Raw genomic sequence first — 17,672 nt, 5'->3', positions numbered from 1 at the left:
TCCAATTTTGCAGATGAGAAAATTGAAGCCTAGAGAAAGAAATAACTTGCCCCTGCGCACCCAGCTCTCTCTCAGTTGATGATGGGCCTTGCTGGCTGGTGAGTTGTCAGCGAGGCCAGCGCTGCTGGAAAGGGAAAGGTGAAAAGAAGACGCTGACCAGCTCAGAGCAGGAGAAGCGGTGACTGCTGCAGCCCTGCCGCCCGCCCTCCCTCCTCACCTGCTGGGCAGGGCTCCTCTTCCCTGTAAAGGTCTGGCTTTCAGCTCTAAGTCTGCATTTTTAATAACCCACGCTGCTAGGCAGGGCCGGGGAGATGGCTCAGTGGAATAAATGCTTCCCTGGCAAGCGCAAGGGCCTGAGTTCAATCCCCGGTTCTGCCAAAAAAAAAAAAAAAAAGTTTGGGTTTTATAAAAAAAAAAATAAATAACCCACGCTGCTGCAACCATGGTAGTTAGCTTTCACTGCTTGTCTGAAATGTCATCAAAGGCTCCCTTAGAGCCAAAGTATGAAGGTCTCACAGTGACAGCACGTTGACTCTGGCAAACCCATGACTCCCAGGGAAGAGCCGGGCATCTCTTCCAGGCTGCAAAGTCCTGTTGTCTCTGGCCCTTTCCCAGGCTGCCTGCGAGTGCTGCGAAGGTGCCTGGTCTCAGGCCTCGGCCCTGGGACACAGCGTGCCGTCCGCGAGTCACAACCCTCGTGTGCTGACGGTTTCTCCGTTGCTACTCTCTCCACGCACGGCTATGACAGCTGGCTGGAAGGCTTGCTCTCCCTTCACAGCATGCTTGAAGTTAGTAACTATTTTGTCTTCTCACAGTCTTAATTTTTATGTCTGTTCTCCCTGTCTTGGAGTACAGCAGTATGGATTTCTGCAAAGACTGATTATTAACATAAATGCTTTTTTTCTAACATGAATATTTTCATGAGTTAATAGGCCACAGATTTATTTATCTATTTATTCGGTATAGGGCCTCACTACACAGCTCAGGCTTGTAGCAATCCTCCTGCCTCAGTGGTTCCCAAATAAACACTTGGAAAGAAATAGTCTCAGTAGGTAAAGTTAGCTCCACCATTCAGCCCAGGCTAAGTGGGAGAGAGCTTGGGTCCAGTCACAGAAAATTCTGGGGATTCTGTGAGGGGAGCTCCCAACCAGGGCACATGCATTCGGTTGGGAGCGGCATGCTAGGTGCTTTGAAAGGGTTCTGCTCATAGCCGTCACTGATGGTAGCACGACACCGTGGAAAACGAACTCGGTTTTGTTGCTCTTGACTGTCAAAGGAGTCAGTAAATCACATTTTCTTTAACACTGTTATTATAAGTCAGTTTTTTTTTTTTTTTTTTACTCTGAACCCAAGTGAAAAGTAAAATTGTTCTGTGGTTTATGGAGGGAACTGGTTCCAGGGTACTGTTATCTATGAATATAAAAATTCCTTACATGAAATATAATCTCTGCGTGTAACCTATGTACATCCTCCTATAGATTTCAAGTCATCTCTAGTTAAATATAAAACCTAATGCAATGAAAATGCTGTGTAAACAGTTGTGTGGAATTGTTTAGAAAAAAATCTGTACATGTGCTATACATAGTTATTTGAAAAAATATTTTCTATTCCTGCTTAATTAAATCTGTGGATGAGGAACTTGAAAATGTGGAAGGCCCGCTGTACACAAGCTATTGTGGATGAAGTTCTTGTGTCACACAGAGCAAGTGCTTTGGCTCATGACACATAATCATTACTCCTTGAACTTTAGGGAAACTCTATGTTCCCAAAATGTACACAAATATATCTGGAAGCCAGGTGTTCTTTAATTCAAGAAATATAATTTTAAGAACTACTTTTGAGACAACTACTTTTAAGGACTACTTTTGACTTAACTTGGAGTTTGAACAGGAAATAATTCAGGTCACGGATTGTCATATTTTGTTACTGCGCATCCAGCTTTTAGCTATCTCAAGGGATCTATCTATAAAAATTCGGCAAACAACACTAATTCTAATTATTTTAAGGACAATTATAGAGTACCAGGACCTACTAGGAGCACTGCACGAGTTCAGTCAGATGCACGAGCTTCTAGGCAGCCCCAGGAAGTGAGAACCGTTGGAATTCCAATTTTACAGAAGAGCAAACGAAGGCAGAGGGAGATCAGAGAACTTAGGCAACGCCCTACAGCTAAGAACGGAAGCCACAGGGCAGGAAGCCAGCCCGTCTGTCCCCGGCGAGTGTGCTGCTTTCAGTGACGTCCGTCCGTGCAGTGAGGTGTCCTCGGTGTGTGGCTCCTGCTCTCCGTGGACACAAGGGCAGCACCTGCTGGCTGTCTTCACGCTGGTGCTTCCTGCCACCTTGTTCCCGGCAGCTGCCAGGACGTAGGAACTTCGCGGATTATCGCACCCCTTTGGCATCCTTGTTCCTTTTTAACATGTAACACTTTTATTGAGATATAAATCACATAGCATACAACACACTCATTTAAAGTGTACAGTTCAATGGCTTTTAATTTATTCACAGAGCGTATAACCATGGTCATCTCACTCCCCACACCCCGATAGCTCCTCCCACCAACTCCTGATAAGCACTCTTCTGTTTGCCGTCTCTGTGGATTTTCCTATTACGATATTCCTATTAAATGAAATTATACATGTACATGACTTTTCGTGTCTGGCTTTTTTTTTTTTTTAACTTAGCAGGATGTTTTCACGCTCCATCCCTAACTTTAGAGCATGCATTAGGATTTCGCTTCTTTTTCTTGTTGAGTAATAGTCTGTTGTCTGGCATTACTTTTTATTTATTGTTAATCATGTGATAGAAGGTTTCTGCTTTTGATTGGTAAGAATAACACTGCTATGAATGCTTCAAGTTTTTGTGTGGGCATGTTTGCATTTCTCAGATATACGCTAAGAAGTAGAATTTCTGTGTCTGTCTTTTACCTTTCTGAGGAATTACTAGACTGTTTTCTTATTTGCTTATTGCTAGTAAGAAGTTCTCAGCTGTTTTTGCAAAAGTGATTTTTCTTCCCTGTGGATACCACCACATTTTGTTTATCCATTAATCATGTGATACAATGGATTGACATGGCAAAGGAAGATAGCAGATGCGCCTTGAACAAAACGCAACATCTGTTTGGCTATAAATAGCTATTTCCACTAACAGAAACCAAATGGAAATTAGGGAACCTTATGTAACCCCCTCATCCTTTTTTTTTTTTTGGTGTGCCTGCTAAGCCTGCCCTGGGGGTGGAGCTGGTGTAGCATGTGGTGCTAGGGATTGAACTGTGATCCCTGTAGTTGCCTAAGCTTGCCTTAGCAGGTGCTTTAGATCACTGAGCTATCCTGCCAGACCCCTCACTCCTTAATAGTAAGTCTTTTTAATGACTGTATGAAAATATTTAATAAATAGAAACAATGATAATTACTTTTGTTAAAAGCGGCCAATGTTCTATGCAGTTTATGAAGAACACATATACTTCATCATTCAATTTTAGAGCCCCAACAATGTTTTCTGATCATTATATTCTGAGGGCAAGATCTAAAAAGTTATGAGAAAGACAGCCATAATTTCATCTGTACTGATACTAGGCAGGGGAGAAAAAATGTTATCTTACAGTAAAAAAATTAAAATTAAAAAGTGAACTCCCTCCCCGCCCAAAAAAGTGAACTCCCTTATATAAAAAACTATTCAGAAGAACTCTAGATGGGTGAAAGACAGCTCCACTGAGGGTGTTGGTAGGAAGCAGGAGTGCTCTCTGTCCGTATTTCTTTTGAGCCTGTGCACACGTACTACCTTAGAATTTACATTTCCTACAGATACACAGACTTTGTTGCCAAATAAAGTATTAGAGAGGTTGATAAATATTAACAGAAAAGAGAAATGAACTATTCTAATATAACATTTTTATTGCCTTTTGTTAAAATATTTTCCTGCTGCAAAGTGTCAGTCTATTGTGAGGTATGAAATTCATTTGAAAGTTTGCCTCACATAATCTGTGTCAGAGACACCTGAGTCGACACAGAGTCAAGTAAAATAAAAAACAAATCTTGTGTCTTTTTTTGTGGTATGGTATAGTAATTATCGGTATATTTATATTCATCATAATTACTGATGGCCAAAAAGTCAATGTCTACAGAGGTTAGTCATAATTTGTATGGTATTGGTGTAGCCTAATAAAATAATTATCTGTTAGGGAATTTTTCTACCTGGGAATGAAAAACTCAACTTATCAACTTGCCTTAGAGTATATTAGAGAAGAAAAAACTGAGTGTCTAACTGTGAAATACATTAGGTTGATTCGCATTTTGTGTACAGTTGGCTTAATTTCTCATTAGGATTAAAATTCTGAGTGCACAACTATGAAAAATGTGGAAACATGACTGCTTTAGGGAACTCTAAGTTGCACGTAGAACTGAAGGCCCCGGGAAGAGTCTTAGTCTCCATACGCTTCAGTCCTTATAATCCGGTATCAGCCGCCTGCGGTCGCCTTTCTTTCTTGGAGAACACGAGCCCTTTCTGCTTAGCAGCCAATCCAGGAGCTGGACTTCACCACACTGACCACGTCCTCCTTTTCAATGTCATACTTGTATGTTTTTGGTCCTGAAAAGAAGTAAATGTAGCCTAAAAGACACAAAGTTGGATTATTAGCAATGACCTGCGGATGTGTAACCAGAGGATTTATGTTACAGATTTTCTGAGGAACTGGGAACTTGGCGGGTGGCAGTTCGCTGGCCTTCCACATTGCTCCGGCGTGCCCGGGGAAGTCTGCAGTCCCTTTCCTTGTTCTCTTTTGTTTCAGCCAGACCAAGGTCTTCAACTCTGGCAAGCCAACCTCAGGACTCAAAGCCAGATGCCTCAGCAGGCAGCCTTAAGGGCTGCTGCAGGCTCCTCAGGCCACCTCTCCCCATTCTCAGGACTCGTCCTGGACAGCTCTGCAGTCAGTTAGCTTAACTATACTTTGTCTTGTTTTCCACTCATTTCGCCTGTTGTGGGCGGCCGCCCTTTTCCCAGAGACGTTGCCCATCCCAAGAGAGCAGAAGCCATCTCTGGAGCTGGCGTGGCATTTCTGAGCAGTGTTCAGCTTTGAGCTCCACACTCAGGAAGAGCACGCTGACTGGCTCATTCTAAAGATTCAATGACATTTATTCAACTCAGTTCAGTTTTACTCTCCTAGCTATGTGTTTTCTAAAATTTTATTTTATTTTTAAAAATGTATTTGGTTGTTGCAGGGTCTCACTACACAGTTTGGACTCATAATGATCCTTCTGTTTTCAGCCTCCCCAGGGCGGAGAGTATAGGTGGGCACCACTGTGCCAGAACTCTGGCTGGCTCAGCGCGCTCTGGGGGGTGGGGCTGGCATGGCATGTGGTGCCAGGTATCAAACCACAGTCTCTGCACTTGCCTAAGCTTGGCTAAGCAGGCGCTTTAGTTGGCTGAGCTATTTCGCCGGCCCCATGTTAAGTTTTAGATGTTGGGTGATAGGGAAAAGACACTGGGAAGGCTGAGATGATGTCTTATTTTATTTTTCCCCTCCACCTCAAGACTTTTGAAGATGTAGCAGCTTATTTTTATTTTTATCTGTGTGGGCTTTATGATCTAGCTGACTAATGGAAGAAGACTGGACTGCTTTTCTTTTTTGGTCCTGGGGATTGAGCCAGAGCCTCTCCATTGGGCTAAACCCAGGATTTCTTGGTTTGTTTGTTTGTTTGTTTGTTTGTTTATTGAGATATGGTCTTGCTAAATTGACTAAGCTGGGCTCGGATTTGGCAGTCTTCCTGTCTCAGCTCCCAAGAATGCTAGGTTGACAGGCATGTACCACTATGCCCAGGTTATATTTTAAAAACTTTCTGCCAATAAAGAGAGGAACATTTGGCAGACCTTTTGTAATCCCTCTTTCTAGTGAATAATTCAGTTAGCTAAATTCGTAAAAGGATCCAGAACCCAAAATGAGGAGTGATGAGTCACACTTGGAAATACATTTGCTGTTGTGTCAAAGCAAAGCCCGGATTTCTTGTTAAAATTTCCACAAAGAAGGTTTTTTTTTAAAAAATATTTATTTATTTAAGTGTGTGTGTGTGTGTGTGTGTGTGTGTGTATGTGTGTGGCCAGCTCAGCCCACCAAGGGGCGGGCTGGCTGGTATGTGGTGCTGGGGGATTGAACCACGGTCCCTGTGCTTTGCTAAGCTTGTTCTAAGTAGGTGCTTTAGACCACTGAGCCATCTCACCAGCCCCAAGGAAGCTTTTCAGTGCAACACTCACCATTTAATTCCACGGCGGCGTCTACTTGGCCATGGACTCCTGAGAACTCTTCTTCAGTGCTCTTTGGGTAGTCTTTCTCCATCTTCCTTTTTCGTTCATCGAAGCTAGAAGATGTATCATTTTATAAATACCAGTAATGACAGGTTTTTGTTGTTTGTAGATGACAGTGTGCTAGTTAGATATATTTATCTAGGTCAGATTATGACTTACTCTAACTTATTGAAAAGTATTTTTTAAATTGTTTCGACTTTAAAATATTAATACTTCATTTCAAACAAATGTTGATCCACATCTGCACAGCTACCTCTTAGAGTCGTGAAGTAAGGCAAGCCTTTCATACCTGTGGCGTTGCGTGTTAATAAGACTGACAGCCTTGTTCGGAGAGTTTGTTTGCAATTGTCCTCTGGCACGCTTTGGCCTGTGACTGAAAGCGCCAGTATCACTCTCTTCCTTTCCCCTCTGGGAAGGATTTTGAATTACACTGATACCTTTCTAGGCTACGTGTAAAAAATCAGTTTCCATCTCAGGTTTAGGTGATACGCATTGCGCATTGCGATGAGAATGAGCCTGGAGTCAATGTATCAGCTCACTTTTTTGTTTTTCCTGTCATTTTGCATAGCTTCACATGTTTCAGTTTCTACATTCAACTACTTAGCACTGTGACTAGCCTAGTAATAATCCTTTTGGTCGGACATTCTTATGAAATTCAACAATGCCAAAGCCATGTTTCACCAACAATAGCAGAAATAAGATGTGACTTGCTTTAGACACTTGATCTTAGCCAAAAGGCCAAGAAGCAATGTAACTTGCTTTAGTTATGAAGCATTTGCTTTAAAAACTGGTAGTCATATCCCCTAATATTAATTAATGCTTATATATGATAGAAGAGAAATAATGCCTGTTTTTGTTTTTCTTTTTTCCTGTTCAGGAACACATGAGAAAACAAACCAGAACATATTTAAAATGGCAAGCTGACCTATTTATAGGCTGTTCTCATCAGCTCTTTGCAGGTCTACAACACAGACATTCAGAATCCATGCTTTAGTGGAGCCCCTCCCGGGCGTGTCTGGCCACGGGTCCTGAGCACAGATTCTGTGGTCACAGGGCAGAAGGCACGGGGCTCTTCAGAGGAAGAGAGTGGAGCTGAGCAGGTGCAGCTGAGGCGCTCTTCAGAAGGGTTCCAGTTCCGCTTCACCATGGAGGGATTTTGTAAATGCAGACCCCTGATGAACAAGCCTAATTAATAATGCAGATTAGTTCCTAAATTTCTTCACAGTGGAGATCAGCTTAAATACACGAGAATCGTCCTGTCTGTTTCTCTTCTGACACAGTTTTGGAATCCATCTGTGAGCTCAATCCACTCCTTTCCAATGTCTGTCATTGTGAATCCTTTGGGTATGTGAGGCCTTTGATTCACGGTTTGCGACACAAATACCCTGATGCATCATTTATTTGTTATTAAGTGTTTGATTATTATGCTTTTAAAAATTCAGTATCTTTAAACCAAGTTTTTAATAATGTGTTGCTTAGAGCAGTTCAGAGCATTTTTTTTCTCTTCCTGTTCTTCCTCCCCCTCCCACCCCAATCTCTTTTTGTTCTGAAAGCAGTGCTCCTAGGGTTGTAACTTACACTCTTTTTGCATGCAACACTTCGATGAGGTTATTATAGGGGACATCTCCATTCAGGTGCTTGCAGTAGAGGTGTTCTTCAGCCTGAATGCTAATTGCCCAGATTTCTGGTAGTCCAAATAGTAGCTGCCCGAATTTCTCTGCTTGCTGTGGGTAGTTGCAAAGTATGTAGTTCAGCAGATTGAGTTGACTTGTTCCTGGACACCTTCAACAAGCTGGAAGTTCTTGAGGTTTTTGACATCTAAACTAAAGAACACCAATAACTTTAGACACACAAACTCTTACTGATCAAGCCGCTGGGATCGAATCTTTGCCACTAGCTCCTGTGTATGACATAGGAGGTTGCCGAGGGTGGTGCCAGCTTGGGATGCTATTATAGAACACTCCACTTGTTGCCCAGTAACCAGGAAGATGTGCCCTTCCTTCCCAGGCACCACTTGTCAGTCAATGTGGTTGAGGGTGTAAGAGCTCACGCCAGCAGTTGTGAAGCAGCTTCATTTGGCCATCAACCTTCAGTTCCTGGAAGAAGCTGCTGCTCCTTGCCCACTCGACGACGGAGAAGAGGGTTTGGTTTGCCATTTTGCATGTGAGCCTGAGCGAGTTTAGCTTTTCCTGCTTGCTCTGGTTAGCCTGCTCCTGCTGCAGGGAGGCCGAGACTTTGGCTTGCGCCTAAGGCTCGTCTGGTTCATACTTTAAAAGGTCCAGTATCAGGGGTGGGATGCTTGCTGGAGAGCCAGCCTGGTAACCATCCATGTAGGAATAGGTCATGATGGACTCAGACAAGCCGGTGTAGGCGTCCTGGTACTCAGACTTGATGGCCCTGCTAGGAAAATGGCCATACATCTGGTAACCTTGCAGGCTGCTGTGAGGTGGCGTTGTCATGCTAATAGGAGACATGACAGAAAGGCATCTGTTGCAGTCTGTGGGCGTCAAGGCAGTAAGGTTCAGAGGTAGGCCTTTGGAGGCTGGGTAGATATTCTGAATTGCAGACGAGATGGTCAGGTCAGAGGGTATTGCTTGGATCATCCGGGACACAGCTCCTAGCTTAAGTCATTGGCTTGGATGAGGGCTTTTTTCTGTTGCCTCAGAGACCCGTCTCTCTTATACATTGGCCCAAACTTATTCCTTCCTGAACGCATTCGGTCTGCCCTTACCAAGTGCATGTTCTCCGGCATCTGCCCCTGTTCCCCATGCGATTGAGCCAGTCCCAGGGCTTCTGTCTCCACTTTGGGCAGCATGACCAGGCAGCTGCAGGCGGGAATGCAGGGGTCAGCGTAGGTCGGGAAGCCCAGCACCTGGGAAGTCTGGTTGGCCCGGTGCCCTTCACCCTCCCGCTGTGGATCTGACGTTCAGATTTGCATTGCAGGAGCGGCCTCTTTCCTGAAATGATGAACTGAGTAGCAGACAAACTTTCCCATGCGCCTGTGTAGATGAAGCCTCACGTGATGCATCCAGCCTTGCAAGCAGTTTGCAGACCTTTATCCTTTAAGTCCTTTCTAACCTTTCCTCCATATTGGAATTTAAAAAATCATTTATTTATTTGGTACAGGGTCGCACTACACACCTGTGACTTGTAGTAATCCTCTTCTCTCAGCCTCCCCAGCACTGGGATTACAGGTATGCGCCACCACGCCTGGTTACAGTGGCCAGGACGGCATGTGACACTGTAGGTCGAACCCGGGTCCTTGCACTTGTCAGGCAGGTGCTTAGACCACAGAGCTATCTCCCAGCCTATGACTTATTTTAGATGTCTGTCTATCTGTCTGTCTGTACACACACATGAACAACACACACTTCTCTATGAATTTCTTACCTAACTAAACAAAGCCTTTAGGGACTTTTTATTCACGGGGCTAGTGCTGCACGAATAAAGATGGAGAAAGGATTGATGAAGTAATATATTTAGAATGAATACATGAACGTGAGAATAATCAGTAAATAAGAATCAGGACAACCTGCAGTAACTGAGTCTGTGCCCTTGAACTTAATGCAACTGAATCCCACTGCTTTTGCTTCCTGAAAGATTACCTGACTGATCAAGCGGTCTTGACTCTTTGGGAAGACTTCATTTAATGCATATGAAAGTCCCTTCTCTATCAGCACAGAGTTCCACATGGGGACACTCCCAGCCTTACTCCTTTTTCACCCAAAGGTCAGACAAATTTTTCCTGGGCCACTGGGTGGTTTCCTGTGGCCACAGGCCCCACCCACCACCTCCTGAAATGTCCCTCATGTGGCTGTGATTATATAGGCAAGAAGACACAAACTTCATGACATTCAACAGGAACTTGAGCACTGAGTGTTCAGTCCGAAACTGACTAGGGCTTTGTCTTTTTTTTTTTTTTTTTTTTTTTGAACCTTTTTTTTTTGCGGAACCTGGGATTGAACTCAGGCCCTTGTGCTTCTTCTACTGAGCCATCTCCCTGGCCCCGCGTTTTATTTTTGAGCTGCTTTTTAGAGTGTTAGAAGTAGGAATGGAAATTAAGTCTCCAACAGTACAATATAGTTGCTATACTAGGTTAATATATCACTTAAATCTTTAATGTAGACAGTAAGGATGCAGGGACCTTCATACCTGACTCAAGATTACCTACTCTTCAGTTTATCAAACAAGAACATTGCTCAAACTACCAAAAACTATCACCACCTGTCTTCACTATCATTTCACAAAGAAAATAGACTTTATCATCAAAAAAGACAGAAAGGACATAAACTCACAATACATGACAGTTCTTGCCAACTCCCTGACTCTGTGCTCACACAGAATGTGTGTACTTTCTGTTCTTATTTCTCCATGACCTGGTGAAAACTTTGTGAGTCCAAGTGGGCAGAGATGTGGAGATTTCTGCAGAGGGCAACAGGCACGGCACATCTTCTTCAGATGGCTTGGGCCTGAGCTTCTGACTTGCTATTGGTTGGTTCTACGATCAGCAAATCCGATCTGAATTTTGAGCCCTGGTTACCTCATCAGGAAAGTAGCACCATGAGGCCAGTTTGTGGTCACACACACACCATGTGCCTGGCTCGTGTGGCACTAGGACAGGCCCCACCATATGGTTTATTTTATCCCCAAGAACTATTAGCTCTGGTTTGGTGAGGCTGAATGGACTTTGAGATTTGAGCTGGGATCTAAGTCAACAGAGGGTTTAGTCTTTAACTTTTCTTTGTTTTAGACACATATTTTTAATCTTTCAACACACTTTATCAGATAACATTTTGCAGTGCTGGACACCAAGGTGAGAGGAAGTAGAAAAGGGAGGTGATCCAGAAGGCAGGGGAGGAGAGGCACTGGTGTTGAGGATTTTGCAAGATGATAAAAGAAATTACATGGCAGATAAGAACAGTGGGCATTTTGACTCACAAGAAGTAGATGCTGAAGAGAATGGAAGGATGAATATACATGGTCAGTAGGAAGGGCCTGTACACTTAGGTCAAAGGACAGGAAACATGGCTTCATTTGGTCCATTGCTTAGTTTTTTTGTATTTTAGGGAAGTGTCTACAGGGTGTCCAGGGTCTCACTACTAGATCGGACTTGTAGTGATCTGCCTGTTTACAGCCTCCTAAGAGCCGGGATTACAGATGCGCACCACTACACCCAGTCTCAATTGCAGTCTCAGTGTGCCCTGGGGGAGTGGGGCTGGCATGGCAGGCCCGGGGATCGAACTCCCAGCTCCTGTGCCTGCTTGCAGGTGCTTTAATCCGCTGAGCTATTTGTAGTATCCCCTTTAAAGGCCCATTTCTTTAGCTATTAAACAAAGCTAACAATATTTATTTCTTAATATTATGAGAAGGCAGATGGATGAGTGAGATGATACAAGAAAATACTTAGCAAGATTCCTGGCATATGGTAAGCTATCAATAAATATTATCTGAATTTGAATAGCAAATGAATACTAAAGAAAGAAACATTTTCACTGATAATCTACTGGACATTAGGTAGCTGCTAAACTCATTGCATATATTTTCCTATCATTGAGGTCTTGCTTATGAAATCTAACTATCAGACTAAAACTCGTGATTTGCAACTATATTTACTTCCCTTATGAGCATTTGTTTCATCTTTAATGCTGATTAAAGTGTACAGATAGTAAAAAAAAGCATTACTGACTTAAACCAGTTAAACTTTAAACTCTATTACTAAACCAGTAATAGAACAGCATCTGATGTAGTTTTTCAGATATATTCTCTCAGTCTCTACATTTGTAGTGTAAGGTTTTGGGGACAATTTTTGTAAAGGGTAATTTCTTGCTTAACCTGGCATATATGCTTAGAAATTACAGTTTTTAGGCATTTCCACCATTTTAGTTGCAACGTCAATGGCCTGAACCCCTTCTATTTTGAAGGACTACATGGAGAGTGGAGTCTGCTAAACGGTACTGAAAGGGACTGTGAGACAGCACGACAAACTCTTGATAAGGGGGACTTATGAAAGAGGGGAATTTCTTTGGTACAGGGCCTCGCTACGCAGCTCGGACTCATAGTGATCCTCCTGTCTTCTTAGACTTCCCAGCGCTGGGATTACAGGCGTGCACGGCCACGGCATGTAGTACCGGGAATCAAACGCAGGTCCTTGGGCTTTCCAGTCAGATGCTTAGACCACTGAGCTATCTCCCCAGCCCACGAGGGGAATTTATTGATAAAACATCTAAAGTGTTCTTGGGAAGTTTCTTCAAGGTGGCCCTTCTGGTCTGAATCAGGAGGGACAATGGAAAAATCCCCTCAAATTCCCCCTTGAAGATAATAGTCAATTCTAGGCAGGAATCCCTTGGCTTTCTTGGTGGAGGGGCCCTTTGTGATCTGCACTGGAGGACGGTGGGGACGGGTGGTCAGAAATGAAAGGAGTGAGAGGCTGCCACATGCGCCCCAGGAAATCAGGAAACAAGACCCTTGAAGAAAATGACCAGAAAGAGGTCCTAGGACATGGAAAAACACCTATGCTATAACACTAAGGGAAGAAGGTCAGAATGCCAAATTATATTCTTAATAGTTAAAGATGAGGAAAACCCTCGGGAGGGGTGAGGAGAACAATAGGAAACCGCTACCCAAAGATGTTTGAGTTAGGTCACTTGCATCCCTTCCATATTTTCAGTGTTTCCACCACAAACCTCACATGCTGCCCTTGGGCCCCTCTTCGTGAGTGCTCTCGTACCGCAGGGGCCAGTCTACCTGATGCGTGGTGAATTCTAAATGGATCTTTCCAGCCTGAGTTTTGCTTGAGCGCAAGCACTCTGTCCAGCTCTCTTCTGGGCGTTTGCAGTCTTGAGTCTCACCAGCACATCACATGCTCCCTGCCCGAATAGAGCGCCTCTTCATTTCCCCAATTCTGCTGTATTTCTTAAGTTGGGTTATTTTGGCAAATGTCAAAATCTAAATCTGATAGGACTCTTGGGGCTGTGGCTGTGGTTCAGAGGCGATGGTGAGCTGGTGCTCACCGTGGGTAAGGCCCTATGCTCCCAGCACCACACAACAAAACAGAACAGAGAGAAATGACCCCAATCAGTCAGTCACCATGACCCAAGCTTCTTCCTGTGTGAACTTCAGTCAAATCTATCGCTTGCTCTCTAATTCATGAGCTCTTGCAGACTTACTGCAGGATTTATGTCCTCTTCTAACAATTCTATTAAAAAAAAAAACAACAAACCCAACTATATCTGCAGAACCATGTCACTATCCACGCAGTGCATTTCAGAGCACTATCTGCGCTCCAAAGTGAAATCTCCTGCCTTCTGGTTTTCCACTTTCAACTTCCCCTCCTCACCCTAAGTTGCCCTTGGCAATCCCTAATTCACTTCTGTCTTTGTCTACTTGCCTGTTCCGGACATTTCATATAAATGGCACCATATGGGTTTTTTGCGATTGACTGCTTTCCCCCGGCATAATCTTCTGGATTCGTCCAGGCCATAGCATGCACAAGCACGTCATCTTGGTGGCCAGAGCACGACCTCTGATTCAACACTTGATGGAGATCGGGTTTTCCATGGGGCTATTCTGAATAATGCTGCTATGAGTATTTGGGTATGATTTTCATGTGTACATGTTTTCATTTCTCTTAGGTATATATACCAATGAGAGGGCTCCTAGACTGAATGGAAATTCTGTATTTAATTTTTTGAGTAATAAGAGCCTTTCAATATTGCTGCACTAATTTACAGCCACATCAGCAACTGTATTGGGTTCTGATTTTTCCATAAAATTATAATTGTTTGACGGTTTGATTACAGCTTCCTAGTTGGTAGAAAGTAGTATCTAATTGTGGTTTTGACTTATATTTACCTGATGACTACAAATGCTGAGTATTTTTCCGTGTGTTTATTGGCTATTTGTATATATTCTTTGGAGAAATGTCTATTTGGATCCTTTGCCCATAGTTTAATTTTCATTTTGTCTTTTGACTAATTGGATTATGAGTCCTTTATGTATTTTAGTTACAAACATCTAGAATATATTTTTCGGATAAATCTGACTTACAAATTTTCTCCCCTTTCAACATTACCATTTTACTTCCTTGGCTGTGTCCTTTGAAGAAAGATTTAAAAAAAATTTTTTTTAACCCTTTTGAGATAGAGACTCAGTATGCAAGTCAAGTGGTCTTGAATTCACTATGCAGCTCAAGCTGGCCTTGAGTTTGCAGTGCTTCTCCTGCCTCAGTCTTCCAAGTGCTGGGATTATAGGAACGCACCACCTTGCCTGGAAAGACTTTTTAATTTTTAATGAAGTTCAATTTGTCTAGTTTTTCTTTTTTGGCTTGTGCTTTTTTGTTATACTTAAGCACTCAACGCTAAGTCCATGGGGATTTACCTCCTTTCTTTGAAGCGTCTTATAGTTTCATCACTTTTACATTTAAGCTGTTTGCTCACTTTGAGTTAATTTTCATGTAGGCCATCAAGTAGGTCCAGTGCCGTGCTTTCCTATATGGCTTTCCATGCTTCTTGGAGCTATGATCATTCCCCCACTGAATGGCTTTAGCACCTCTCCAAAAGCTAACTGGCCATAGACACACAGGTTATTTTTGGATTCTAAGTTTCACTCTACTAACATGTATATCTACCTATCTTTCTGCCAGTACCATACTCTGTTCATTACTAATTATTTGTAAGTTTGTAATCAGTCTGTAAGTTTGAAATCAATAAGCAAAAGTTCTCAAAATTTGTTTTTCTTTTTCAAGATATTTTGACTGCTCAAGGGCCTCGACATTTCTCAGTGAATTTCAAGATGAATCTGTCAAGTTGTACAAAAAAAAGCCAGTGTTATTGTGATTAATTTGGGAAGACTTGCTACCTTAAAAATATTAATATTTATGATCCCTGAATTTGAACTATCTTGCCATTTTAGGTCTTAATGTCTTAATGTCTTTGGACAATATTTTGCAGTTTTCAGACTAATAAAATTTTCACTTCTTTTGTTAAATTTATTTTAAGAATTTTAGTTTTTTTTGATGCAATTTTACATTAACAGTTTTCTTAATTTTGCCCTCAGATTATTCACTGAGATATACAGAAATAAAACTTGTCTTTGCATGCTGAGCTCATATGTTACAACTTTGCTGAATTTATTATTATAATAAAGTTTTAGAGTATTCCTTATGATTTTTATTAAAAGATTATATCATAAGCAGATAAAATATTTTGCTTGCTTTCTTATTGAGATGATATTTATTTTCTTATTCTTGCCTAACTGCCCTGATTAGAACTTCCAGTAAACATGGAGCGGGAGTGGTCAGAGTGGAAATTTCGTTTTGTTCCTGATCTCAGTGCGGAAGGCAACCAGTTACCACCGTGTATGAGGTCAGCTGTGGGTTTTCCATAGATGCTATTTATTTATCAGACTGAAAGTTTCTTTCTATCGCTAGTTTGGGGGTTCTCTTTTTAGTTCATAAAATGGTTTTAGATTTGCCAAATGCTTTTTTTCTACCACCTGAGATGATCATGTGGTTTTATTTCTTATTCTATTAATATGATACTGCATATTATTTGCTTTTTGGATGTTAAAGCAGTCTTATATTTCTTGCAAAATTTTCATGTGGTCTTTGGGTATAATTATTTGATATTTTGCTAAATTTTGTTTGCTAGTACTTTTGGAATAGTTTGGTTTCCATAGTGAATAATAGGTAGATATTGATTTGAAGGTTTATTTTATTATTATTTCTTTGCCTTTTTTTTTGGCAGAACTGGGGATTGAACTCAGGCCCTTGTGCTTGCCAGGGAAGCACTTATTCCACTGAGCCATCTCCTCAACCCCTCTTTACCTGGTTTTGATATCAAGATAATGAATGCTAGCCTCAAACACTAAGATAGGCATTGCTCTCTTCCATATTTTTGAGAATTTTATGAAAAACTGGCATTCATTCTTCTTTATATTTATTAGTAGAAATCACCAGTGAATCCATTGGAATATGAGATTTTCTCTATGATCCTTCCTTTCCTTTTTTTTGCAGAACTGGACATTGAACTCAGGATCTTGTGCTTGCCAGGCAAGCACTTATCCTACTGAGCCATCTCCCCAGCTAGGATCATTTCTGACCACTAATTCAATCTCTATTTACTATAGGTCCATGCTGAATATTTCTTCCTTAGTTTCATCAGCTTGTGTCTCTCTAGGAATTTGTTTACTTTATTCAAGTTACCTAATATATTGGTGTATAATTATTCATAGCACTTGTTTATAATCTTTTTTATTTCTGCAAGGTCAGTAGTAATGTTCCTTCTCTCATTTTTGATTTTAGTAATTTGAGTTTTCCTTTTTTTCCTTTGGCCAATATAGTAACAGCTTTGTCAATTTTATCGGTCTTCTCCAAGAACCCACTTTGGGTTTTGCTGATATTCTCAAAATGCTGATTTATTCTCTGTTGCATTTATTTCCATTGCAATCCTTACTATTTCCTTCTTTTTGCTTGGCTTAAGTTTAATTTACTGTTGGTTTTCCAGTGTATGAAAGCAAAAGTTACTGATGTGAGATCTTTGCTCTGTCTTGGTGTAGGCATTTACAGTTCTAAGATTTCCTTTGAGTCTTGTTTTCACTGTATTCTACATGCTCCAACATATTGCATTTTCATTTTCATTTACTTCTTAATATTTTCTAATAGTTGTTATGATTTTTCAATAACCTTTGGATGGTTTAATACTGTATTTTTCCAGTTTTATAAATATTCATGTATTTTTTTTTAGTTTTCCTTCTGATACTGATTACTAGATTTATGCCATTGTGATTAGTAGATATACTCTGTATGACTTCAATGGCCTTAAATTTATGAAAACTTGTGTTGTGGCCTCACATGCCAGCTATCCTGGAGGATATTCCACTGGCATTTGAGAAAGTCATGTACTCTTTTTTTCTTACTGGTTGGAATAATCTCTGAATGTCTGTTTATTTGGAGTACTTCTGTTCTGCCCATTATTAAAAATGGAATATTGGAGTCTCCAGCTATGCTAGCTCCATTGTTAATTTCTCTCTGCATTTCATTTTCTTTTTTTGGTACTGGCAATTGAACTCATGACCTTGCACTTGCCAGGTAGGCTTTGTGCCGCTGAGCTATCTCCGCAGCCCTTCTCTGTCCATTTCTATTCTTTTTGCTTCATGAATTTTGGAGGGAGACACAGTCCTAGCCCAGGTCCGGAATTTCTGCTGAGTTCCGGGAACATCCAGACCCAGTCCTAGCCCTGGTCCGCAGCAGGAAGGAGCTGAGCACAGCAGCCAGATCTAAGCCAGACACAGCTGGATAAGTCCAAACTCTGTAGAGCTCCACCTGAACTTCAGTAGTGTGAAGGTTATAACTACAGCAAAGATCTACAACAAAGGGCAGA

At 41.7% G+C, this 17,672-nt stretch overlaps 1 protein-coding gene and 1 pseudogene across 1 annotated transcript in view; both read right to left on the bottom strand.

Moving 5' to 3' along the window:
- Positions 1-3,286: 3,286 nt before the first annotated feature.
- Mmp20 (matrix metallopeptidase 20) overlaps positions 3,287-17,672 on the bottom strand; it is a 57,592-nt gene continuing 43,206 nt past the window's right edge. The window contains exons 9-10 of the mRNA XM_004626149.2: positions 6,244-6,347; positions 3,287-4,605 (exon numbers count right to left, since the gene is read on the bottom strand). Of these exons, the coding sequence (XP_004626206.1) occupies positions 4,505-4,605; positions 6,244-6,347 (205 nt within the window). The 3' untranslated portion in view covers positions 3,287-4,504. The remainder of the gene's footprint in view (positions 4,606-6,243; positions 6,348-17,672) is intronic.
- On the bottom strand, positions 7,869-9,046 carry LOC105741443 (annotated as a pseudogene).

This window comes from Octodon degus, unplaced genomic scaffold (assembly GCF_000260255.1).
Source record: "Octodon degus isolate 3935 unplaced genomic scaffold, OctDeg1.0 scaffold00012, whole genome shotgun sequence".
Classification (NCBI taxonomy): Eukaryota; Metazoa; Chordata; class Mammalia; order Rodentia; family Octodontidae; genus Octodon; species Octodon degus.
Note: the sequence above shows the minus strand (reverse complement) of the source record. Positions and strands in the feature narration are given on the sequence as shown.